This window comes from Acomys minous (genome assembly GCF_964271855.1).
Source record: "Acomys minous genome assembly, chromosome: 3".
Classification (NCBI taxonomy): Eukaryota; Metazoa; Chordata; class Mammalia; order Rodentia; family Muridae; genus Acomys; species Acomys minous.
Genome location: NC_140485.1, coordinates 57,707,212 through 57,733,914, shown reverse-complemented (window position 1 = coordinate 57,733,914; position 26,703 = coordinate 57,707,212). Strand labels below are relative to the sequence as shown.

Genomic DNA, 26,703 nt, shown 5'->3' with positions numbered 1-26,703 from the left:
GTAGATGCCTAGGTCAAGATCAAAGATAAGAGAAAAGACAGGTTAGGAAGGGCCAGCAGGGGAGTGGAGGCTGAGGAAACCCACCTCTGCTTGACCCCAGTGAGGCCTGGAGAACAGATTAGAGCTCAGAGCTTGCCCCATCTTGAGGGACGGGACTGGGCTTTTGACCCATGCCACAAAGGCTAGTCAAGGAATTTGATCAAACTGGAGGTACAGTCTCCAACCAGCTTTCACCGGGACCTGTGCAGACTAGGGTGATTCTAAGGATCGTCCTGTTGAGGTCTTGGCTGCAGCTCTTTGCACTTTGCTAGCAGGACCTCCAGAGACCCTGTGATGAGCAGGTATGTTAACACTACTCACCCGTAGATGCAGTGACCTGCAAGGATTGAGGGTGTCACCTTTCAACATGGCACTGCTGCTCAGGAGTAGGGTATGTGTCTCCTGTTCCAGGCATGGATCTGAGGCCAGACAATAATCGCTAATATCCCCATCGTCTTGTGTGTGTGTGTGTGGGAAGGACCGAGCCACACTGCTAGTAGCAGAAAGGAAGATAGTTTATTAAGGGAGAAAACCATTTTAAACTTGGAAATGGGTCTGAGCTAGAGACAGGTCAAGGCTCCAGAGACACTGGATGCCATGTGACCTCTGCATATTATTCACATTTTTTTTTCAGATGCCTTGTTATGTCCAGACCCTAGTCATAGGACTGTTCTCCAAACAAAGATGTTCCTATTAGCCAGGAAGTCACAAAAGCCAGGGCTCCGTGTGTTCAATTTTCAAACTGAAGGCTCTCCGGTGTCTCCATCATTTAGAAAGTTGCAAAAGATTTAGGAGTTCTGAGCCAGGCGCTGTGGCAGGAGAGCAAAAGCAGCATTTTTACTGTGTCATGGTATCACGATGTGTCACTGTGATAGAATATTTTCAGCTTACGGTTTGAGGGAGAATACAGCCCATCACATGGGGAAGGCATGTAGAGCTCACAGCATCTACTTGCTGCTTGCTGCATGGCTATGAACCTGGGCTGAAGGCTGCAAAGCTGGAACCCTCCAGCTCCCTCTAACCCCCCACCCAGAAGTAATCTACTGAAAAGCACTACATCCTATGGTTCCACAACCTCCCGGAACATTACCACCAGCTGGGGATGATGTATTCATACACATGAGCCTGTGGGGACATTTAACATGCAAATCCTAATGGATGGGTATCCTGGATGCTGGAGGGGGCTAGCAGTCACAAGAGACCCTTAAAGCGAAGGTCCTCCTCTGCTGAAGTCAGGGGCTGGAGGAGTCAAGGAGCCAGCGAGCATGACCAGCGTGCAAAGTGTTGCTGCTGGCACTGAGCTAGTCTCTGGTGAGGAGGGGGTGAGTGTTGGCAGAGATAGGGCTACAGCTATGAATCTCTCAAAGCAGCTAATAACAGGACAAGCAGACACCGTAATCCTCCAATCCATAGGCTAGCTGCTCTGCTCTGCAGCCTGGGCCATATCTGAGGGCTAAGGTGACTTGGCAGGTTTCGGCATTTTGAAGCACACTTGAGATGTATGAGGTGACTTGCTGGTGGCAGGTGGAACCTTGTGGCTCTGAAGCCTGTTCCTCAAGAGACTCCCAGGAAGGAAGAATCAAGAAAGCAAGTGTATGGTTTCTTAGATTCCACTTTGATAAGGCACAATTTTCTTTATTGTTTTTTGGGGTTGACCATTTTCATGGGAAAGGTCCAGAAGTTTGTTGAATTGCAGGTTTGTTCACTTGGAGCCACACTTTTGGACCATTGCTTTGCAAACTTATCTCAAGGCTTTCTCATATCACTGTCTAGTGTGTCCTCCCCTGTCCACGTGCCAAAGAGCCTGTTCAGTTCCTCCACTTCATAGAAAGACTGAGGTGTGGCAGGCCATGCTGTCTGCCTGAGGCTTTGGTCACAGATAGTAGTGTGAGTGACAGGGCCCAGAGCTCCAGCTCAGTCCCAGCCATTTCACATGGATGTCTCTCAAGACAGAGCTCTTTAAGGTCCTGTACACTTATGGAGGGAGCAGGGTATATGGACATTATGGGGACACCAGCATGTGGTCTCACCTCAGAAGTGATAACACACAAATGTACAAATGAGGTGGCGTGAAAACAAAGTAATGTGGATATGTGGCAACATACATACAGGGCCTTTCACCCACCCCTTTGTTGAGAGATTCTGTTAATATCATGCATGGCTCTGTCCCAGCTCTTGTGTGAAAAGAGAAGTCCTTATCTGTGCAGTTGCTACAGTGCTGCAGCTTATCCGTGCAGTTGCTACAGTGCCCCAGCTTATCCGTGCAGTTGCTACAGTGCCCCAGCTTATCCCTGCAGTTGCTACAGTGCCCCAGCTTATCTGTGCAGTTGCTACAGTGCCACAGCCTCATTGTGCAATTGCTACACTGTCACAGCTTATCCATGCAGTTGCTACAGTGCCACAGCCTCTCTGTACAGTTGCTACAGTACCACAGTTTATCTGTGCAGTTGCTATAGTGCCACAGCCTCTCTGTTCAGTTGCTACAGTGCACTAGTACCAGCAGAATTGGTCAGAAGAGTGATGTACCAGCCAGATGGGCTGTAATGACCTCAAGTGGCTTGGCTTTCCGGAAATCAGCATTGTGGAAAGATGGACCTGACTTGATAGCATTGATACATAGAACCAGCCCTGCCTAGAGAAAGGACTGTCTGGACAGACTCCTGGCCAGTGGCTGGGAATGTTTGCTCCTCCATGTCCTATCTGATAAGCTGGTCCTGGTTTGCCTGGTGTGCTAAGACATGATGTGTACTGTATTGCCTCTTTTAATAGTGGGATTTGTGGTAAGCCACGTGCTATCAGTTACAGTCAGCCATGTGGGTGTTCACCCTGCCTCTATGGCTGATCCCAACAAAGGTTCTGGACATTCAGGCTTCTAGTCACTTGGCAGAAATGAATGCTGTCTAGACTCCACTGGAGAGGAAATAGGACTGTGTTTGGTCTCTCTTGAACTCTGCCCTCCATGTTATGGTGACCTGGCCTCTCTGTATGTGAAGATAAAGATTATGTCATTTGTCCCCAAGGCCCTTATATATTTAACAAGTGAAGGTTGTAACTGGTATTCCTGTACTATAAAGATGATCCTATTTCAAGTATCAGGCAGACTCTACTACCTGGAACACACAATATTGAGTGCAGGCCGGATCCACATCATGGGCAGTGTAGAACCAAGGTTGCACCCACACTCCCTGCCTCTAGGCCCCAGACAAACCCAGCTGCCCCCTGTAATGGGTGAAGTGGAGAGTGGGAAAGAAGGATCAAGGGGAGGGAAGTCAAAGAGCCTAGCCAGATAAGGTCCAGGCCTTTCTCTCCTTCCTCTGGAAGGCATGGGAAGAGGCTGCCTGCGGGGCTTAGCACCTGTGTGTTATTTTTAGGGGAAGTTTTACACTCAATTATCCATGTTAACTCAACATAATTCATCCCCTAAAAAGAAAAAAAATGCAAGAATTAGACACACCAGCCCCTGAGCATTGCTTAGGTCAAGCTAAGCAGCAGAGATCCCAGTGTGTGTTCTGGAAGGTGGAAGAAGTGTCCTCTGGGTGGGGCTGCCATAAGCAAATCTGTAGTGCCAAGCACAGATACCTGGCATCTTTGTTGTTGTTTTGCTTTGTTTTGTTTTTAGCCCAGAGGATGGAACTCAGAGCTCCTACACACCAGACAAGTGCTGTGTTACTGGGCCACACCCCAGCAGGGCAAACCACTGCTCGTGGAGCAAGTGACCAAAACCCAAGTCAACCCATTGTGAGAAAAACAGGGCTTGTGTAACCAAAGAGTCCAAGGGATCAGCTAGACTGTGACAGGGACACACACCTGGTAGAGGAAGCTACAGCTCTATTTTACCCCAGAAATGGTTCCAGGAGACAAGAATCTCAAGGACTGAGGGTATCCCTGGGTGATGAGGGCTCCTGGGGGAGAAAGGAGTCCCAGAAAGACACATGGTTGAGAACCAGAGGGTTCTCCTCACCCCAAGAAGGAAGTGTTTGGGTAGTGTTTTGTGAAGTTTGCCTCACTCCAAAGACTAGTGTTTCATACAAACACGCTTCTAAGACCCTTCACTCCTCCTCCTGAGTGAGGACCTAGCAAGAACTGCCATCTGCAAAGCAGAGGGGCCCTCACTGGACGTAGACTCTGTCTTGCCCTGGGACTTGCAATCATTTATAAGCCACCCAGCATCTAACCTTGTGTTACGGCCACTCATATGGGTTAAGATAGATCTCTGGGTGTTTTAGCCACAGGAAGTGAAGAATCTCTGGGAGAGCTTGGTAGTAAGAGAGCTGAGGACTGTCCTAGTGTAAAGACCAGGATGAGTAAGGGGAGGAGAGGCCAAGGGCTAACTATGGGGTCTTCATGATGGGAGTACCGGTCGTCTGCGTGCAGCCCCCACAGCCTCCCTGAGCTAGCATCCCTTCTTGACTAGTCCTGAGAAGCCTCTGGACTACAGCTTTAGAATCAGGATGATACAGTCCTACTGAGACACCAAGGGAGGGTGACTTTTCGGCAGGAGCATAGGATTGTCACATTGAGGAGTCCCTTGGGGAAGGGGAAGAGGGTGTGGTACCTCCTTGCCTGCTTCTCCTGCTGTCCTTCGTTCAGATGGAGTGAGTATTTTGTAAACACTGGCGTTTTCCTCAGAGTGACAGCCTTTGTTACTTGAATAGTGTGCACTCATTGTAAGACTCTCAGCAGCCTTCACAGGGACTATACATACCATTTGCACTGTGCACATGAGGAAACCAAGTTTCAGTCGATTGATTTACCTCATCATTTACCCTGTGAGAGCTAATCCACAGGACAGAGCTGGGACTCCAGACCTCTTGTATGCAAATCCCATGATGCCCTACCCCCTGCCAGTAGCACTGTGTGTCCCGTGGCCCTGTGGTAGCCAGTCTCTGGTAGTCACACAGTACGCTCCCTCCCCTGGTTCCTCCCCCAGAATACACTTGTGACTGCAGAGAGCTGGCCACTGCTGAAGGGTGAGCTGGGGATGTGAAAAACAAGGGTGACCATTCTACAACTTGATCCTTGGGGATCTGCCAGAAGCCCCAGAGATGCTGTGAGCATAGCCAGAGCGCAGGGAGAGGAGGAGGCGACTCCCCACACATGCACATGTGTTACTCTATTTTTAAGATTCCTCCTTGGAAGGCAGCAGGCCTTGGAACATGTGCAGTTTCCAAACTGTGAGATGGATCACACAGCTCAACTCTTCAGAGTTAACTATCCTCAGTGTCTGCATGCGTTTACACCCCACCTACCCACGGCCTCACAGGGCACCGCACAATAATGATAAACGTAACCCAGGTACCGCAGACACACCCACCATGCCAGCACCTGAGAGGCTGAGGCAGGAGGATCCTGAGTTCAAGGCCAGCCTCAACATCTTTGGGAGATTCTGTCTTGAAATCGGAAAATAACGGCCAGAGAGATTTCTCAAAGGGCAAAGCACTTGCCATGGAACCAGACAACCTGAATTTGATGTGTAGGACCCACAGACTGGAAAGAGAAAACGAACTCTCACAAGCAGTCCTCTGATCTGTGTGTGCAGTCATACACACACACACACACACACACACACACACTGTAGCACACATATGCCTACACAAATATACACACACTGTTACACATGTGCCTACACAAACACACATATACACACACACTGTAGCACACATATGCCTGTACAAATAAACACACACACACACACACACAGTGTCACACATGTGCCTGCACAAATACACGCACAAACACACACACCATATATATATCATACAAATAAATAAACAAATAAAATGTTGACCAGGAATGGTGATGCACACCCTTGCTCACAGCACAAGGAAACAGAGGCAGACAGGATCGCTATGAGTCTGAGGCCGGTCTGCTCTATGAAGTGAGAACCAGACCAGCAAGGAAGGCTACACAGTGAGTCCCTGTCTCAAAACAACAGCACCATGAAGGTAAATAAAGAACCGTATTAGAGATGTCGTTCAGTGGTAGAGTGCTTGCCTAGCATGCATGAGGTTCAATTCCCAGCCCTACAAAAATAGAAAAGAAGCAAAATAAATAGAGATTTGCTGTGTTAAGTGTGTGAGCTTTAGTGGTTTCTTATAAAGGAAAAAAAATTTAAAACTGATGCAATATGATTGTAAATGTATATAACTTTTTTAATGAATTCCTTTATTTTTAATTATGCCTATTGGGTGGGTATTTGTACATGTGCCAAATACTGGCGGAGGTCAGAAGAGGATGTCAGAGCAGGAGTTATAAACCGTCTTCTGTGGGTGTTGGGAACGAAACTGCAGGCCTCTACAATCAAAAGCGAGCCATCTCCTCAGCCCCTTATTCAACTTTTTGAACTTATCAATAAGCCTTCTTGCCTAATAGGGGTCTTGGGGCCAAAAAGAGGAGGCATGGAATCGGAAAGGACACAGTGAGTAGGTGGCACTCCTGTCACCTATGTCTGTCTGAGCAGCACGGAGGGTTCAGGGGGGTCAGTTATCAAACCAAATAAACAAAGATATCAGCTCTTAGGAGGCCTGCTCCTGGAGCCTCTCCTTGGTGGCTCTTTGAACTTGACTTTCAGGTGCAGATAATAGCTAAAAATTCCACATAATGATGGGGACTCAGCCTTGTTTACGCCACACAAGGAACCTAGGAAGCTGAAATCATCTTGTATTTTAGCAACGTCTGGAAACCCAGGCCCTGTTGATAGACTTTGGCCCTTGCTGTAGAGGAGATGGGTCAGCCTGGCCCTGGAAGTGACTCCCCACAGTCCACCCAGGATTCCTGGCCCCAACTGGCACTAGTAAGCCATGCCCCCAAAGCTTTGCTTTCCCACAGCTATGCGGGGCTTCAATTTGTCGGTGTATGACTTGAGCCACTGGGGTTATAACTGGGTCACTTATTGGCACAGCTGGATCAAGGCTTGGCCCTCGTACCAGGTGCTCAGTGACGTGCTATTTAGAGAGGGCTCCTGTTGGGAACCCATGAGTTGAAGATGAAAACTTAAAATTAAAGGTTCTGTTGTGAGCTTTCCTGGCTCACAAAAAGAACAATTTAGAAAGGTCCAGAGACATGGCCATTGGGGAGCCCCCTGTGAGTGCCTGAACTACCCTTGTGCACAGCCAGGGCCGTTGGATGGTATTTTCCTAGCTGGTTTTAAGCAAATACCTTATCATAATATTTGTGCTAAGTTGCCATTTATGATTTTTTTTTTTTTAAGCTTCGACGCTTCGCAAAAGAAAGCTTTGGAGACAAGGCTGGCTTAGTCAAAAGGTCAGGACTAGAAAACCAAACATGAGCTCAAGCTGCCTTTGAGATGGCCTCTCCCCGGTGGGTACAGCTCCTGTTGCCAAAAGGATATACTCCTGTGGCCACTGGTTATGGTCCTCCTCTGGGGAACCCCCTGGTGGAGGAGGCCAGATGGCATTGGTGGCGGTTGGCTCTGGGTGAGACCAAGGACACCACGGGGCGGTAAGGAGTAGGCCTGATTTAACCGAGTGCTTTCTTCCTAATGATGCCATGGCCAGCAGGCCCTGCCCACCCACCCCTGCTCATTTAGTTGGTGCACAGTGTCTGTCAGAGAACAAATCTAGTCTCATCTGGGGCTGTTTTCAAGCCCTTCTTACCTGCAAAGCCCATGGATGGGCAATCAACCAGAGCTCATCAGTGCAGATTGAGAGTTCCCTTCGACAAAGGAAGAAGCCGGGCTTGGAAACGTAGAGACACTTGTCCAAATATTGAAGGCCTGTTGAACCCCCTACATCCTCAGCACACTGTACTGGTTTCTAGCAAGAGGCCACAGTTGTCTCCTTTGAAGACCAAACATGTAGACACCACAGCGAGGAGGGCACCAGCTTTTGTCTAAGCAGGCACGCCCAAAGCAGGATGGGAGACCAAGTTTGAGGGTTCCTCTGCTGGCTGAGGCTGAGCCACTTCTCTCATCACCCTCTGACTCCCCACAGCCCACTCGGGTTTCCTAGTGCCAGCCCAGTCCATGCAGCCAGCTGGGTCCATGCTGGGACTGCGATCCCTGAGTCTTCCCTCCCGCCCTTAGACTCCCCAGGAACCAGTAGGAGTCATCTGAAGGAAGAGGGCAGGAGAAGGGCTAAGTGGGGAAATAGAGGCAGGAGCTCTAGGGCGAGCAAGATGGCAGCAAGCCTGGAAGTTCCTGCCAGGACCTCTGCCAAGGAGGACGAGATGAAAAGACCTTTGTTCCCTTGGTCCAAGGCAGGGGCGAAGTCCCCTGGGAAAAGCTGAGCTGGGCTGGCGGTAGAGGCTGAGTGTTTCCTGTAAGGACAGATGTGTCACCCACAAACCTGCCTTGCCCCTCCGAAACCCTACAGAGCAGAAGCTCTGAGAGTCATTGCTAGTGACTACAAGAGGGCAAAGGGGGCCATCATACTCAAAGGCAGCACAGGACCACGGGATTGCTTGGGCCTGTGAGGAGATATGGGCTGCTGTGCTTTTCCTCACCCAACCCTTTACAGGCTAGAGGGCCCCCCTGGGTGCTTCTGGCACCCCGCAGGCACCCAGAATGGAGGGGACCCAGCCAGCTGTACAAAGGCTCTACCATATCAGCAGGGTGCCACCTCTTTCTCCGCCTTGCCTTCCCCTAGTACACCCTCATGTCCCTGAGGGAGCTGGAGGCGACTAAGGATAGCTTCCTTTAAGAGGTGGGAGAAGTTGGGACAGACGATGGGGGGAGCGATAAGAGGGGGGCGGGGGAGGGGGGAGGGGAGGAGACTGCTGCCTAGGAGAAGTTGAAAGGAAAGATCCAATATCCACCTATTCTACCGCACCCTGTAGAGAATCCTGGTTCCCTGAGGTGCTCATTCCAGCCCAGGTAGTCCCCGGAACGCTGAACGGGGCGACTGTCAGCCAGTATCCGGTAGGGAGGGGACAGTGGCTGTGGTCGCGTCTCTGCCTCTCCAATACCCTCCTCCACTGCTGGGCGCGCCGCGCAGCCGCCAGCTCAGTGGAGGCGCGAGGAGCCCGGCAGGCTCCGGCGCAGCAGGAGGTGTGCGAAGTCGGGTGCGGGGAGAGCTCGAAGCAGGAGAGGGAGAACTAGGGTGAGCACGCTGGGCAGCGGCGAGTGCGCTCCACTCTGCGCCACAGGCTCGCCCAACGACGCACAAGCCAGCAGGGTCGCGGTCCTGAGGACATTGCTGCCACCCAGGCGAACAGAACCAACCACAGAATCTGGAGGTCTGTAGCAACCCCGATCCAGGCAGGCTCAGGGCCAGGAGGGTATCTGAAAGCAGATCCCAGATTCTGGAGGAGAAAGGAAAGTGGGTCCCGGAGCCGGGCACAACGCGAGCCCCGGAGCTCCCAGGATCTTCTGGATCCCGCGCTTCGCCACTGGACGGCACGCCCCCTTCAGCTTCGGCACCCTCACCTCTGGACGCCACTTCATCTGTCCCTGGAAGGACCTCCACCTGCAAAGCTGCAGGACAAAGCCACTCACTCGGCGCCCACCATGCACCTCAACAGCTCAGTGCTGCAGGGAGCCCCTGGTGAACCCGGAGTCCATCCCTTCCCGCGGCCACAGTCCGAACTGGAGGCGTTGCTCCTGGCGCTTGGCTTGGGCAGTAGCTTGGGCAATGGCTCAGGCAATACCTCGGAATCCGTCTTGGCAGCACCCAACAGCGACCTGGACGTGAACACTGACATTTATTCCAAGGTGCTGGTGACGGCTGTATACCTGGCACTCTTTGTGGTGGGCACCGTGGGCAACTCAGTGACAGCCTTCACTCTGGCGCGAAAGAAGTCACTACAGAGCCTGCAGAGCACCGTGCATTACCACCTGGGCAGCTTGGCACTGTCTGACCTGCTTATCCTGCTACTGGCCATGCCGGTGGAGCTGTACAACTTCATCTGGGTGCACCATCCCTGGGCCTTTGGGGATGCCGGCTGCCGTGGCTACTATTTCCTGCGTGATGCCTGCACCTACGCCACGGCCCTCAATGTAGCCAGCCTGAGTGTGGAGCGCTACTTGGCCATCTGCCATCCCTTCAAGGCCAAGACCCTCATGTCCCGCAGCCGCACCAAGAAATTCATCAGTGCCATATGGCTAGCCTCGGGCCTGCTAGCTCTCCCTATGCTCTTCACCATGGGCCTGCAGAACCGCAGTGCCGACGGTCAGCACCCTGGTGGCCTGGTGTGCACACCCATTGTGGACACAGCCACAGTCAAGGTCGTCATCCAGGTAAGAGTGTCTCAGTGGGGGCTCTGTGCTCTGCCACATTAGAGGGCACAACAGGGCAGCCAGTTTCCCATCTGGCTGTTTCTTTCCAATGGAGCCACACAGAGACTTTTAGCAGACTCACCTCAGAAGCCCCAGTGACTCAAGGCGCCCCCCCCCCAGGGGGGAAAGAGGGGAGACACAGCACTGTTGCCTTGTGGAAAGAACTGTGCCTCAGCAGCACTTTCTTCTCCCTTGTCCCAAAGTATGCCCCAGTGACATCATCCTGAGTGCTGTGTACTGAGAGAGGTCAGAGGCTGGGAAGGGACAGAACACCTCCAACAGCTCACTGTCTTCTTCCTCAACTTTTCACTCAGCTGTCTGCCCCTCCCTGTTTCTTCTCTGCTGTTGTAGGGGGCTTGAACCCCAGTCTGACTTCTCTCTACCCACTGTAAGCCTGAGGGTACTCTCAGGGAAGAGGGCTGCCATCAGCCTTTCAGGAGGCCACAGGATTGCCTGACCCCGAGGCTGGCTCCCCAACGCTTTCTGTCTGTGTCTTGTGGACACAAACCCAGGAGTTGGAACTTTAACTTTAGTTTGTTGAGTTGTAGTTTCCCCATCCGTGAAGTGAGGTGATCATCACACTGGAGAGAAGGTTTGCAGGTCCTCAAGGTGCCAGAGCATCCCAGGCCCTTGCTGCTAGTGATGATGTTTCTGCAGAGCAATCCGGGGCATCTGGGTGTGGAGGGGAGGGGTGTGGTGAGGCAAGTAAGATTGGGGTGATTGACTACAGCTCTCTGTGGGTCTGAGCACAGCACCATGGGAACTTGGATCCACTAACAGTAGGGGCTCAGAAAAGGGCCATGCGGTGAGAAATGAGCATCCACGAGGGAAGCCAGAGCAGAAATAACACTTTAAGCCAGGCATGGTAGTGCCAACACTCCAGAGGGCAAGGCAGGAGGAATTCAAGTTTGAAGCAAGCCTGGTTTACATAGTAAGACCCTGTCTGGAAAACAGCAACAATAAAGCAAACAGAAAGAAAGAAAAATGAAGAAAGTTTTTAGTAATTTCTTGGTGCTAGACCCTGGGCAACCATGGAGGTACAGGAAGCGTTCTCCTTAGCCCCAGAGTGAGCAAAGTAGATAGTTGGGATGGGAGAGTCTGGACAGGGGCTCCTGCTGTGTTAGAGGGGACTCCCGGGAAGCTGGCAGCCCCATATGTCTGTCACTTTCCTCACCAAGCCATCCCTAGCCTCCCACAGCCTCCCAGGAGAACTCCTCAGTTACTTTGGAAGCCACATGGTGTGTCCAGGTGCCGCCCAGAAACCAAAAATGCTGGGTCAGTTGTCATTGGCATTCAGACATTGGGCAGTGTCTAACTCAACAGGTCATCTCTGAGGGGGGATGGGCCTTGGGGCCACAAGGGCTACAAGTATCCCTCTGTAGGGCCCCTCCTGAGCTGCCACTCTTTGCAGGGGCGAGTCAGTGCTCAGCTTTTCTAGCAAGATGCTGGCCACTGAGGCAAGCACACATTTGTTGGGAGCTCTGTGATCACTGTGGCTCCTTGTTTCCTTTGAAGCACCGTGTTTTTTCCTTCAAGCTCCCGTCTTTGATTGGCTTTGTAGGAAGGGGGGCTTCTCAGCCCACGCTGTTTGGGAACAGCGGCTTCTTCACCAGCAAGGCCTCAGCAAGGGAGCAAGCACAGCTCACCGTTAGCTAGACAGGGCCCTTTCTGAGATTCTTGCAGAACCCAAGTTGGAGCCACAGAACTGGATTCCCATACGACAGGGTGTCTCCTCCCTCCCAGAGTTCCGTTGTCTGGGGCTTCTCACTGCTTGACAGCTTCGGGGCCCATGTGACAGGGTCCTGGTCACTGTCCATCAGCAATGTTTGTTGAGGGCCCACCCCGGGTGAGGCTCCCCACTGTGACTGTCACGGTGTTGGCTGAGTGTTTAGTAACTGCCTGCTGGCTGCCTTCTTACCTCTGGAGAGCAGGGCTTCCATTTTCCCTTAGAGGACTCAGACCCATTCTTGGAGTGACTGACGACAGCGTATTCAAAAGTCATCCATCTGACGTTAGCAGCTGGCCAGTTCTCCGGGCTGGGAACACGTGATGAGGCCAGTCCTCAGGAGAGGCAGGGGCCCTCTCACTCTTCCTGTACCCTCTCCACCATCTGAAGACATGTTTTGTTTCCTGGGATCATGGGGTTTGCAGTGCCTATCGAGAGGTCTGAGTACCTGACACAGACCTTTGTGGCTAGCTTCTGTTCTAGTGAATGTCCCCTGTCAGGGCTGGCCACCCATCCTTATGACCATATTTAGAAGTATTGAAGTGTTGGCCTCTTTCCAGAACAGAGACATTCCCCTGTCTCAGTGCCTTCCAGGTGTTTGGGGTGTGGCAGGATGGGGTGGGACCAGGCAGTGGGAAAAGAAAACAGCAAGGGAAGCCTGATGCCCTGCTCCTCCCAGAGGCTCCAGATCTGGCTCTGATACCAGTGGACAGGAGGAAGAGCTGGAGACTCGAGGGCTTTGTGGTACCCACGGGTGACCAATCCTGAGCCACATGTGGCTCTCACGCCACCCAGGCCAGCCTCCTGCTCTGACCTTGGGTCTTTTAGTTCTCTGTTGCTAACCTTGGAGCTTGTGTCCCAGACTATAGCTCAGACAGGTTCCCTGCGCTCACCTGTCCAGGTAGTATGTACTGAATTTGTATACATGGGGAAGAGGGGTGGACCCAGGGGCTGTGCCCACCCTCCCCGACCCAACATCTGCCCAGTTATCCCCAGAAAGCCTCTTTCCCAGTGCAAACAGAAGCATCCTCTTGCAGTCAGACCCAATTTTAAAGGCAGCACTGGCCCTGGATAGGGTGCACACTCCCTCCCACGGGCAGGGGATGCTAAAATCCACACAGGGAGATGAGGTGCCTACAGCCACTGCTGCAGGTCGACAGCTGAACAATTTCAAGGGGACACGGTGAGCACCCAGGCTGGTCGGGGATGACTAAACAAGGAGAAGCACTTTGACTCCTCAAGGAAGAAAACTGGTTTCGATAGAGTTTACAGAAACACAGTCTGGGGGAAATGTTGCAGGGCCGTGCAGGCGAAGCAGTGGTGAACATTGAATATTGATCTCTTTTATACATGCTTGCAGTGTTTCATGATCACACACACACACACACACACACACACACACACACACACACACACACACACACACAAACACACAGTGAAGGTATAATGCATGTAGAGTTCAGTTCTCTCCTTCCACTTTGGGTCCAAGTGTCAAACACACGTTATCAGCTTTGTGCGGCGAGCGTTCTTAGCACTCCCGATGGCTGAAGTTGTTATGTATTTTATTTTTACTCGTGTGTGTGTGTGTGTGTGTGTGTGTGTGTGTGTGTGTGTGTGTGACTGTACCCTGCAGCTGGAGTTACGGAGCAGTGAGCCAGCCTCACCATGAGGGTGCTGGGAACCAACTTCCAGTCCTTTGGAGGAGCAGGAAGCACTCTTAGCCACCTAGCCATCTCGCCAGCCCCTGATCGAAGCTTTTAAAAGCTCAACATGCTATATTCCTGGCCATAGTGGGGCATGTCTGTAACCTCAGCTCTCAGGAGGCTGAGCTGAGCCTATAGAGTAAGACCTGGTCAGAGATGCTCAGGGTGAGAGGGGAGAACTTACGAAACCTGGTGTCCAGTACAGACTAAGATAGGGTACAGTGGGTCAGGCTCGAAGTCTGTGGGAGCAAGGGGGACTAAGACGGTCTTCTAGGAGGAGGTGACCCTCACCTTGGGAACAGGGCGATCTAGCCTTAGTAACTGGCCTGGCTCAGCAAGGGAGGACATGAAGGGTGGGGGCATGTAGGCAATCCATGTGGGGTCCACACAGGGACCTTGCTGGTCAGAAAACACCAGGGGCAGGGCCACCTGTTCATGTTACCCAGGTGACTGGAGAGAGCCAGAGCCCTGAGGCCCTTATCCAATATATCCAGTTGGTGCTTCCCCTGGGATGAGGGTCAGGTTCTCTAGGAATTGAGTGAAGAGAAGGGAGCACAAGAGTCCAGAGCTGGCACGAGCCCTGGAGGAGGAGCCTGCGCCACAGGACTCCTGTAGTAGCCAGGCCAGTTACTAAGGCTAGATCGCCCTGTTCCCAAGGTGAGGGTCACCTCCTCCTAGAAGACCGTCTTAGTCCCCCTTGCTCCCACAGACTTCGAGCCTGACCCACTGTACCCTATCTTAGTCTGTACTGGACACCAGGTTTCGTAAGTTCTCCCCTCCCACCCTGAGCATCTCTGACCAGGTCTTACTCTATAGCTGGGCTCCCACGCCTCATCCTTAGTCCTCAGACTGTTCTTCAAGGCTGTCATCTGCAGCCCTGCAGTGTCAAGGGCAGTGGGAGTTGTCCTCTGAACAGAGCCTCGTGTCATAGTCTCAATATGTTGTACTGGGAGGCAGAGACTTCTGGCTGATCAAGTGTGGCAATGTGACAGAGAGGCTCCCATGGTCACATTCACACAGTGAGGCCCCTGGGCCAGGCTGCCATAGAGGGCACTGCCAGCATGTCAGGCCACGCACCACTGTTGGAGGTCTGTCCATCTGCACTACCAAAGACATAAGTACACAACCTTGCAAGATTTTCTAGCTGTTTGTGTTTAAAGGGAGGACAGATTCTCAAACCCTTTCCTCCCCAAGTTGCTGTCAGTCAGGGTTTTTATCACGGACGTGGAAAGCAAACTAGGACAGGGGAAGGACTATTGGTCAGACCGCCCAAGTTGAAACTACCCTCTTCAAGCCAGACACCTGTGTCCTTCGGAGGCCACTCTGTCAATGCCAGGGCTGGTTTGGAAGGCAAACCCGATATAGTTGGTAAGGTGGCAGAAACTCCATCAACTCAGGAAGGACAGTTTTGGGGAGCACCCCAGAGCAACAGTCCAGAGCTGGGCTCAGATCTCAGATCTATCGATGTCCAATGAAAGGACATTTAGTTTCCTCACATTAGATGCTCGCAACAGCTGGGGGCTGGAGGGTCTCTGAGTCCACAACATGCAGGATTTCCTTCACCCCAGGGAACAACAGAGATACAGCAAAATCACCGGCAGGCAAGGCCTCTTTGTGGAACGGCAGAACACAAGACGCTGTGACTCCCAGAACGCCTTCTTCCCCAGAGCTTTTCCATCATCCTTCTTTGACACCCCACACAGTTCACACAACACTAGGTCAGGGAGCATAGCCAGCTGGCCAGCACCTGTCCACTTCCTTTGAGAGATACATACTGCCTGAGGCAGAGTCCAGGACCAGCAGCTGATTCTGAGGAACCCTCCTCTGAGGACGTGGAGGCATTAGGATTGGGGACCCAGCTCGGTAGGTCAAGGAAGGTCTCTCATAGGCTCCCAGAGAGCGATGTGCAGTGTCAAGGAAGAAGAGAAAGAAGAGCACAAAGGCTCCAGGACAGGCCTGTGCTGTATGTGCCGAGGAACTGGGAGGAAGCCGGGGTGCTGGAGCCGTGAGCATTAACGGACAGATGATGCTGTGGCTTTTACTCCAGGAAATGAGCAATGCCAAGCTTCCTAGCTGAGCAGCGTGGAGACGAGTGCTTTAAGAGCACAGATCTGTCTTTCTGCCTTTCAGGAAGCAATGCTGGGAACAGTAAGAGTAGTGGGGAGGCAGCTGCCTTATTCCATTATTCCAGAAGAGTGGCTTAGACTTAGATTGAGGCTGGGAGGGAGCAAATGAAGGCCTGGCAGCAGATGCCAGATGTGGGAGCTCTGTTTCTCTCTCTCTCTCTCTTTGTCTGTCTCTCTCTCTGTCTCTCTCTGTCTCTGTCTGTCTGTCTCCCTCCCTCCCTTTCTCCCTCCTTCCTTCCCTCCATCTTCTTCCCTCTCTCCCCTCCCCCCTCCTCTCCTCTTCTTCCTCTTCTTCTCCCCCACACCAGATCAACAAGGGTTAAAAGCACTGGCTGCTCTTGCAGAGGACCTGGGTTCAATTCCCAGCACCCACACGACAGCTCACAACTGTCTGCAACTCTAGTTCCCAGGAGATCCAACACCCTCACATAGACATACATGCAGGCAACACACCAATGCACATAAAAATAAAGAAAGAAGAAAAAAGAATCAACTTCCAAGGCTAGAGAAGTTGCTCGGGGGTTAGGAGCACTGGCAGCTCTCCCAGAGGGCCAGGGTTCAATTCCCAGCACCCACATGGCAGCTCCCAACTGTCTGCAATTCACTGCTAGGGCATCTGACAGGGCCTGCTGGTCTCCTTGGGTACTGCATGCATGTAGTGCATAGGCATACGTTCAGGAGGATGTTCTGACACAACTACTCCCAAGTTCCCTGAGTTTCTCTGTGGTGTCTTTGGTTTATATAGTTTTTCACTTGCTAAGTCTGTTTCCTTTGAGCTTAATTTGTTCTTCTTTCCCTGGACTGATGGACAGGTTTTCTTGCTTTGTTTTTCTGAGATAGCGTCTCACTCTGTAACCCAGGCTGACCTTGAGTTTCCAGCAATCCATCCTCCTGTGTTCACCTGGGATTATAGTGTAAGCCACCACACCAGTTTATCAGTCTAGATTTCTTAGGGTAAAAACTTAGGTTGTTGGTTTAAGATCATCATCATCATCATCACCACCACCTCCACCACCACCATCATCATCAGTATTACTATTATTGGGTTTTTTGAGACAAGGTTTTTCTGCGGAGCCCTGGCTGTCCTGGACTTACTCTGTAGACCAGGCTGGCTTTGAACTCAGGGATCCGCCTGCCTCTGCCTCCTGAGTGCTGGGATTAGTGCACCACCAGACCCAGCATGAACTTCATTATTTAATGTATAAACAATTAATGCTACAAAAGTTCTCCTAAGTACTACATTAGTGGCAGCTCACATTTTTTTTTCCTGAGAGTTTATTCTTTCTTGTTCAAATTTCTTATTTTCGCTCTTGGGTTGTCTAGAATCTTCTTACTTCCCAGCCGCTTGGACATCCTTCCAGAAACCCTTGTGCTACATCCACCTCTAACTCAGCCCTATGGTCTTGAAGAATATGCTCACATGATATAAATTTAATTTGTTAGAGACTGTTTTATGCCCAATATAACAGTCTACACTGGTGGAAATTGCATAGCACAGAGGCAGAATGTTCTCTTACCAACAGATTTTCTGAAGGGCCAATGGTTGTGGCTGCTCTTTAGTTTGCCTCTAATGTTATAATGCAGTCTTCCTCTTTTATGAGCTCTTATTTTGCCAGTCATTGCAGAGAGTTCTATACCTCGGGGAACATGGTCGCAATGCTGGCTTTTTGTCTTGCTGTAAGATCTCACGGTGTAGCCCAGGCTATCCGTGAATGTGCCTCTGCCTGCCTCCCCTTCTCAAACGTTGGAAAAACAGGTAGATGTCACCATGGCTGCTCAACTTCCTGTTAAGGCCTTGACCTTTCCTTCCTCTGGGTCATCCTTTTAAGTTCCTCTGTGGTCACCAGATGATACAGGGGAAAGCGAGGTCGCCTCTTTGGATTCTTAGTCTCACTAACAAAAGAAATTTACGAACGGATTCAGACAGAAGCTCAAGGATGAATTTCTTAACGTTTAAAAAGGAAAACTCTCAGGGCATGTGCAATGCAAAGGCTGCCTGGAGAAGAGCGGAGGGGAAAAAGCCATTTAAGCCATCATGGGGGTCAGATGCACGGCAGGCACATGGCCACATAGCAGAGGGGAGGGGCTTTAGAGAAAGAGTAAAGAAGCCCAGAGTGTCAGATAAACACACATAGATTTGGCCAGCATCCAAAGGAGATAAAGAAACAAAGAAACAGGGTGTGGGGGGTGGGTTGGGGGTTGGGGGGGGCCGGGACTGTGCCTTCAGAAGGCAATCCAGCTGGACCTCGTGGTGGCTTATGGGATCCATCTATGCACTGGGGGATTCTGCAAAGGAAAATACAGTATCTCCTCAAAGGGAAAATTACTCCCCTATCTCTTTATCACAGCTTAAGGTGACCCTGCCTTGGCCAGGTGACTGTCCAGGCCCAGCGGAAATGTTAGGTCTTCACCCAGGCCAGAGGTTCTATGCTCTTGGCCAGAGGAAGTCTTTTTTTTTTTTTTTTAATCTTAATGAGCTTTTATTGTGGCTGTACCAATCCCATGGACTGATGTAATGATTGTCTTTTCCTTTGGAGAGAGTCATGTTCCTGTATCTTTCAATGGTAACTTTAGATGTTTCCTGAGCATTTTAAACTTTGTTGTGGTATTTTGGGTGATGTCAATCCCCTGGAGAATGCCGGTGTTTTTCTCGAGGTGGGTAGCCTCAAGTGAGAGCTGCCCCTTCAATTGTACCATCTGTTGGTGGTGGTGTCAACATCAGCACTATTACTAAGTCCTCAGCTCTTCCCTGTGCATTTACTTGGCTCGTGTCTATGGCTCAGTTCCCAAGCCCTTTCCTGGGTGTTACCTGTATGTGTCACTTGAAGACAATCCCAAGACATGTGTTGGGTCAGACAGCTGCAGTAGATCCCTCTCTGTCTCCCCTCAGATCCCGTCCTATGGTCCTCAGTTTCTAGGATTCCTTTTCTCCGTTCTGCGTGTGTACATATCTACACACCCAGCTATATAGGTGTGTGTGTGTATACATATAAACATGTACACGCATACATAGCTGTGTATATATGTGTGTTTATATACATATAAACACATACATGCATACATAGCTGTGTATATATGTTTACTCATATACATACAAACATACATATATGCGTGTCTGTCTGGACTTATCCCTACAGCACAGAATCCACAGAGAAGCCCTGTGTGGATTCACAGGCCAGGCCCTGAGCTCACAAGCTTAAGTCCTGACAAAGACTCCCTCACAAAAGGATCTCAAGCATCAAGAGCCTCTGGTAGTGGCACAGTCTGCATCCTGTCAGACCACAGGGCCTAAGGCACCTGGTGATGGTTTATGGCTGTTTATAGCAGCAGACCTTGTCTAATATCTCAAACAAAAGTCTTCTCCTGGCTTTAAACACTGCCCACATCCACAGCATCCCAGGCAGCTAAGATGTAAAACTTTGTCTTAAAGGAATCGTTAACAATGTTGTGAAGAGGCCCTAACAAAGGAAGGCACTTACTCCACAAACATCCAGTAAGTCTTACACTAAGACTTATAAAAAGAGCAGAATAGTTTGGATTTCAACATGCTCAGCCAGTTGTCTGTGAAAAGGTGAATTTATTGTAAATTCCAGTAACTCTTCTTTGGAGTATTTAAAGGTTAGGAGCATTGTTGGGAGAGCTTTGTTTTCTTGTAACTCAAAATTGGTTCTTCTCTTTAAAGACACTACACTCCCAGACCCTCAAAGGTGTTTAGAAATAACCTCTCCCTGGAAACTGTTAAGACGCAAACATTCACAGCCAGCTGTCGGGCCAGCCCATAATTTCCAAGAGTTCAGTAGACCCCTGCAATCCTCAGCTCCCAAGGGTCAAGGAAAGTTGTGCAAAGCACGCCTGGGTCCTGTCACTGGGGAAGCTGAGAGCCAGCCAGGCAAGCCTCAGAGCTGGTCTGGATCCAGGTGTGACTAGCTCGTTTATAAACTTGTCTGCTGCAGGCAGGATATTGCACAGTAGGAAGCAACTGTCCAGCCTCAGATTTAATGCTTGAGGAGGAGAGCCATCCCGCCTGGCTGATAGCCCTTTAGGACCTGCCTCTGGGACCCTGGGCCTAGCTCATTGCAGGCCCACAGCTGGCTGGCCTCTGCCAGGCGCCTTTGAAGACACAAATCAAGGTGGGCAGGGCCCTTCCCACCCTAAAGGCCCTCAGGCTCAGCCACCTGAAGCTTCCCTCCTGTGGCCCAGCACCACACTCAGGAAAAGCATACAGACTGCTATGAGGCCAGCTTTGCAGGCCTTTCCACTCCTGCGTGGTCCCTCCACGCCCACCCCGAGAATGGTCTTCCTATGACAGCAGGTCAGGAGGGAGAGACAACAGTGTCTCTGTGTGCCAGCTGGTGTGCTTTCCCAAAAGCCTCCTCTGTCCCTATAGACCTCACATGTTTGAGACTGTAGATTTTTGCCTAGCCTCAGAATCCATTTTGCTGAGGTGGGCTGTACTCCTAAAGGCTGGCCTGAATTCCAGAAGATGAAGTCGGTGATGCACCTTGTACCAGACCTTGACTTGAAGGACTACAGCTCTGATCCAAACAGAGGAGGATTGTCCGGCTCTGCACCTTAGAGGCTCCATCATCCACTCAGATGCTGGAGCAAATAATCTAGGGTCACCAGGGTCACACTCTTAGCAGAAGAAAGCAGTTTTGTTTTGGTTTTTTTTTTTGTGGGGGGGAGCAGCTAGGCACTTCTAGGGCCCCCGGCTGTCAAATGTGCCTGCAGACTGGAAGCTGGTAATTGCAGGGCTCTTAGGCACGGTAGCGCCTGTTAAACTTCCTGCAATTAATTTTCCCGACAGCTTGTTTAAAAGGAGCCGTCTACTGTATTAAAAATACCTGTGTTTGTGGCAGATCGTCCAGGCAGCGGTGCTCACAGAGCTTCTAAAGAAAATCACCAGAGGTGGATATCGCGCTTTAAACTGCTCTAACCCTCAAACAACGTTGTGCCTCTTGTGAGAGGCCCAGAGCATGCTTGGGATCTGTGGCCATCATAAAGCAGGGCTTGACAACTGCTGGCTCACAGCTATGGGAATATGTTCTCTTATGGTCCCAGAGTCCAGAGGTCTAAGTTCCAGGGTGTCTCTCAGGACCATTGTCCCCTCCAGGGGCTTGAGGAGGCTCCTTCCTCTTCTTCCAGGAATGACGATGAATTGAAGTGTGCCTGGCTCAGGGCCGCAGCCCCTCAGTCTTGCCTCGGTCTCCACACCACCTTCTCTGTCTGTCTGCCCTCTAGCAATATTTGTCCTGAGATTTAGGGCCCACCCTGAATCAGGACATTTGTGTCTCTAATCTGATTATATCTGAGGAAAAAAAAACACTTTTTGAAAATAAGGCTACATTTACAGGTTGAGAGGCTGAAGACACACACACACATGCACACACAAACACACACGCATGCACACACACTGCCACCATCACGTCCTCTCAGTATACCTTAAAGAGACAGAGACTAGATCCAAGGTCTGGTTTTGCTGGTCCCAGGGTACGGCCACTGCTGCTCCTTGAGCTATGCCTAAATGGTACACTGGGGACTTTGGTAACAGGAAGAGAAAAACAAACCGGGAGGATCCGGATGTAGCTTCAAAAATTCCCACCCCAGCCCACAACCATTGAAGATGATTCCTAAGGCAGAAAGACAAGCCCTTGAGCTGGGCTTCTTTCTAGACTCCATTGCTGGGGCAAAGGTGGAGCACGGGAAGGGCAAGATGTGGTCCCCTCTGTGACAGAGCCTCTGCCTCTTGGGTGGCCGCTGGGCTGGACCGGCCCCATTATCTTCTTTCTGTCTTGCCGCATTCTACCAGTGAGATGTTGAGCACCGCTGTTGCTCTCGCTGGGCTCCTGGATAAATGCCAGTGAGGGCCCCAGGAGAAGGCAGGCCAGCTCCTCACTTGGCTGTGTCTTCCCCAGTGCTATGTGGACCGACTCCCCACAGTTGCGCCTGGATTCCATCACTACCCACACCTCCCATTGACCTGGGGTGGAAAGGGCTCCCGTCCACTTGCCCAGCTGCCCCACTTGCCTGGCCACAGGCTTTTATAGTTGCTAAAGGAAGTGTGTTAGCGGATTCTAGCAGCATCCTTTGCCGCAGTATAACAGACTCAGGAGCAGCAGCTTGATCTGGTGACAGCACAGAGGGCTGTCCCCCGCCTCCGCAGCATCCACAGCTCCCGCTATCCTGTAACTTGAAGCATGTCCCAGGGAATCTTTGCTAGGGGGCCCAGGTCAGTGAAGGGGCGGTTATGGGAACACTGAAGGCCAGCGGTGCTGGACATGACTAGGCTCAGTTCCCACCATAAGCATCTTCCCCCACCCCCTCCCCACCACCGCCCCCGGCCCAGGGTCTGAGGGAACCCAGGAGGAAGACATGAGGCTGGTCTGTGAACGGGCTACTCAGCTTCACCGTATATCCTCCGGCACAGGCTGAGGACCAGCCCTAGGAAGATGTGGCAGAACACCTGCCACCACCCCCCCACCCACACACACACACTGTGCACCCCATCAGGAGGCTGGAGGCTCCTCCTTGCACTCCTGAATCCAGCTCCTTCCGTCTGCCTCCTGAGCCTTAGGCCCCCAACACACACACATTGCCCCGCCCCACATTGCCCTGTTCCGGGTGTGGGGCTGGGCTGCAACAGTGGTGTTCTGAATAGCATAAAACAGGCCTACCTAGATATCAGGCTCTCTGATCTAGGACCCAACCTGGACCATTGCAACACCATCATCCCACAGGGGGCGAGCGAGCAGCTGAGATTGACGCCAGAAAACATTTCAACCCTTCCCGTGGCCTCCTACTGAGTTTTAATGGCATTCTTCCTTGACCTTTGTAACTAATTCACAAAACAAATGGGCATCCTGGTGGGCCCTCTGATACTGGCCAAAATTGTCAGCAAGACTGTGTTGTAGACTGAAGCACAGGGCTACATGGCAAGACGCTGTCTCAAAAAATCAAAATAAAACAAAATCTGAGCACAGAAAGTGGAAGAAATACTGCTATCAGGAGGCTACGAAGGAGGCTCAGGTTCTCAGGAGCCTGTAAGGAAGGTTCCTGTTGAGGGAGCTGCCAGTAAGTGGTGATCTGGTACATTCCTCCTGCCCTAAAAAGGGCCCTGTCAGAGTTTGTAGTGAGGAGGACAGACTACTTGAGAAAGAACCTGGAGAGGCACCCATGGGACTCAGCTCTACTCTCCCTGGGCGATGGACTCAGAGCCAGCTACCTGCCTGCAGTTTCCCAGAAAGCCTGCTGTCAATAAACCTGCAGGCCTGCTCCACCCACAAGTGCCCAGGCTTTCCTCCTTGCTTTGCTGTTTGGGATTCAAAAGGTGCCACTCTGCACAAATAGTGGGATGACAAGGCTAAGGCCAGTTCCCTGCGGCCCTCTCTGAGGATGGTATGGACTCTTTAGCGAGTCGCCCTCGCCCATCACATTAGGACCGTTGGTTATTTGGCTTTTTTGCTTTGTTTTTTTGTTTGTTTGTTTGTTTGTTTGTTTTTTGTTTCTGTTTGGGGGCGGGGTTCGAAACAGAGTTTCTCTTGTGTAGCCCTGGCTGTCCTGGGCTCACTTTGTAGACCAGGCTGGCCTCAAACTCACAGAGATCCGCCTGCCCCTGTCTACTGGAGTGCTGGGGTTACAGGCGTGCCAGCTTACTGGGACTGTTGAAAACAGGTCACTGTCTGTCTGTCCCTCTGGATCTGTCCAGAAACTAGTCTCCTTAGGGAACAAGTGGGCTCAAGCACCAGAGTTCAGCAAGGAGTGAACTAACACTGGAAATAAGCAGGGCAGTTGCTGCCTGGATCAATGAGCCTCCTTCCACAGAGACAAGGCCCAGCCCAGCAGAAGGGTCTAATGCCAGCACCAGTTCCTGGTGATGCTACTCAGCAGTAGCTGAGCCTCCAGTCCCAGCAGTGATGTGACCCCATGTATGTCCCCTCCTCAGCTGCCTCAGTGCACCCATCCTGAGCATCCCATGAGGATGAAGGACTATAGCGACTATAGCGCATCTGATCCATGACTCAGGACAAGCGTGTGAGCCACTCCAGCTTTATGTACCTTCCCTTCCCTAGATGCACATTGGCCCCCACCTGCTCAGGAGGGCCCCAGGCTTCCCGCCTGCTCTGTCGTGGGTTTAGCCCACTCAAGAGCCTGAGTCCACTCTATTGGGTGAACAAAGAGAAAGCCCACGGTGTGGGTGAGAAAGCCTCGTCTCCAACAGCCACTGGCCCTGGTCCTGAGAATTCTTACGGTTCTATTTTTAAAGATGAAGAGAGCTCATTCCTTGATGTGTGGATTTTGGTGCAAACAAGCTGTTGTGGTCTCATTGCTGAGTGGACACTGAGTAGTCCACTCGGAGCTGCTGCCACGGACCCTGGTCAATGTTCTGTGGGAGACAGCACACGATCCCCTGGAGCCTGCCTCTGTGTCTTACTCAAAAAGAGAAAGAAAAGGGGAGGGGGGAAAGGAACATTGTGCTGTGGAGGGAGCTGGTCCCAGGAAGATGGAGTTTTCCACCAAGGAGATTTGGGAATAGTTAGGAGTGGAGTTGAATTGGTCACCTGGTCAGTCTGACCAAGAACCCAGTCATGTGACACCTGCATATGTGGAACCAGCCCCTCTCCTGTGGCCCTCAAGGGACTGTGTATGTTTCTGAAGCAGTTGGTTCCAGTGAGGGAGGCTGGAAAACAGAGCCAAAATGGAGATTCAAGAGCTAAGGCGTCCAGCTCTTGAGGAGAATGAAACACGGGAAAACAGGAAGTCAGAGGCCCCTGTTGCTAGAGGGTAGACACATCCGCAGCACACAGTGCTGAGGAAACCCTCTGCAATGGAAGGACCTCTAGCTGAGAGCCAGACAAGGGAATGTCACAAAACAGGGACCATGCAAAATCTAGGCTTCTGCAAACAGCTGCCAAACAACCCAACAAACCAAAATCCTGTTACGCCCGATGCTCCCAAGGACGTTGTCCCTGCTGGTGGAATGCAAGAGGACAGCTGGGAAACTAAGGAGTTGGGAGTTACAATGACTTTCTAATAATAGTTTTATGTGTATAGGTGTGTTTGCGTGCATTTTTGTCAGACGCCATGTGTGTGCAGTGCCCGAGGAGGTCAGATCTCTTGGAACTAGGGTCACAGATGGTTGTGAGCCAGCACGTTGGCGCTGGGAATGGAATCTGTCCTCTGGAGAAGCAGCCAGTGCTCTTAACCACTGGGCCAGCCTCAGACAGCATCTCCCGGTGACATCCTCCACTCGTTATTCTCCTCGGTTGGAAAGATCTTGCATTGTGAGGCACATGGTCACCAGTAAGAAGTGGTGACAAATGCTGGGCGGTGGTGGCTCATGCCTTTAATCCCAGCACTCGGGAGGCAGAGGCAGGCAGATCGCTGTGAGTTGGAGGCCAGCCTGGTCTACAGAGTGAGTCCAGGACAGCCAAGACTACACAGAGAAACCCTGTTTCGAAAAACAAAAAAACAAAAAACAAAAACAAAGAAGTGGTGACAAACCAGTCAAAATTGACAGCTTATACCAGGGCTAGCACTTGGTGTTTCACATCCTGTGGCTTCCAATAGATGCACGGTACCCCATCACGGACAATAGCTGTACTGCGCCGCACCCCCCCCCCAAATCCTGTGGACTCTACCTGTTCACCCTCCCCACCTCAGCCCTGGGCAACCTTTCTTTTAAAGTCAAGTCCATATTTCATTTTCTAGAAGCTTGTGCAGCTGGAGGCAAGGCACTCTGGTAGGCCAGCCTCTCTCCTGTGCTAATATTCATTCAAGGCTCCTTCGTGTCTTTTCCTGGCTCGGAAACTCATTTCTTGGTGTCGCTGAATTAGATGCCATTATTGTTCAGTTAATGAAGAACATCTCAGTTGCAATTATGACTACAGCTTCTATAAATGTATCTGTGCAGGTTTTTGTGTGAGCATACGCTTTCAGCTACCTCAGGTAGGGAAGAAGAAAAAAAAAAAGAGTGCAGTCCTGGAACTTTAAGGCATGGATAAGCCAGTTGTACAGACAGGGCGCCCCCTCTCCCGCAGCAGCTGTGTTCTCCCGTGTTCCATCAGCAGTGATGAGCATCCCGCGTGCCCTTCACGGGACTTTGTCTGGGGTTTGTTTTAGAACATTCCTGCTTTATTCCATTGCTTTATTAATTACTTTTCCTCATCGCTGTGACCTGACAAAAGGCAATTCGATGGAGAAAGGTTTTATTTTGGTTCACGGTTTGAGGGTAAGCGCCGTAGGTGTGGAAGGCACAGCGGTGAGAGTGGCTGTAGATTCAGTGGCAGGAACGTGAGGCAGCCGGTTCATTGCACCCATGGTCAGGGAGGGGAAGTTCATCTGCTGGTGTTCAGATTGCTTCTTTTATCTCTTATTTTATTCAGTCAGGCCCTCCAGACACTGAGATGTGCCCTCCACGTTTCTTCCCTCGGTTAAGCCTCTCTAGAAGCATCCACTCAGACATGGTCACACGTGTGTCTGCCCAGTGATTCCAAACCCAGCAGAGCTGAGCCGATAATCAAGGCCATCAGCCCTGTGAGCTGTGACACACAGCACCCCCTCACACACATGTTAATCTGTGCCCTTCACATGCATGTGAATCTGTGACACAGCACCCCCTCACACGCATGTGAAGCTGTGACACAGCACCCCCTCACATGCATGTTAAGCTGTGACACAGCACCCCCTCACACGCATGTTTTCCACCAGTGGATTTTCCTACAGGAGGTTCCTGATTAGACTTTTGCCCATTTTTGATTGTTTTCTTATTTATTTTTAAGAGTTTTGCATATTTTGGATCAGCCTGTCATATGTGTCTTTTGCAGACACTGTCTCCCAGGCTGTGGCTTCTTCTCATTTAGTTTTTGCTTTGGTTTT

At 51.2% G+C, this 26,703-nt stretch overlaps 1 protein-coding gene across 1 annotated transcript in view; it reads left to right on the top strand.

Moving 5' to 3' along the window:
* Window positions 1–9,000: 9,000 nt before the first annotated feature.
* NTSR1 (neurotensin receptor 1) overlaps window positions 9,001–26,703 on the top strand; it is a 44,502-nt gene continuing 26,799 nt past the window's right edge. Inside the window, exon 1 of the mRNA XM_084776725.1 lies at window positions 9,001–10,234. Coding sequence (XP_084632851.1) covers window positions 9,506–10,234 — 729 coding nt within the window. The 5' untranslated portion in view covers window positions 9,001–9,505. The remainder of the gene's footprint in view (window positions 10,235–26,703) is intronic.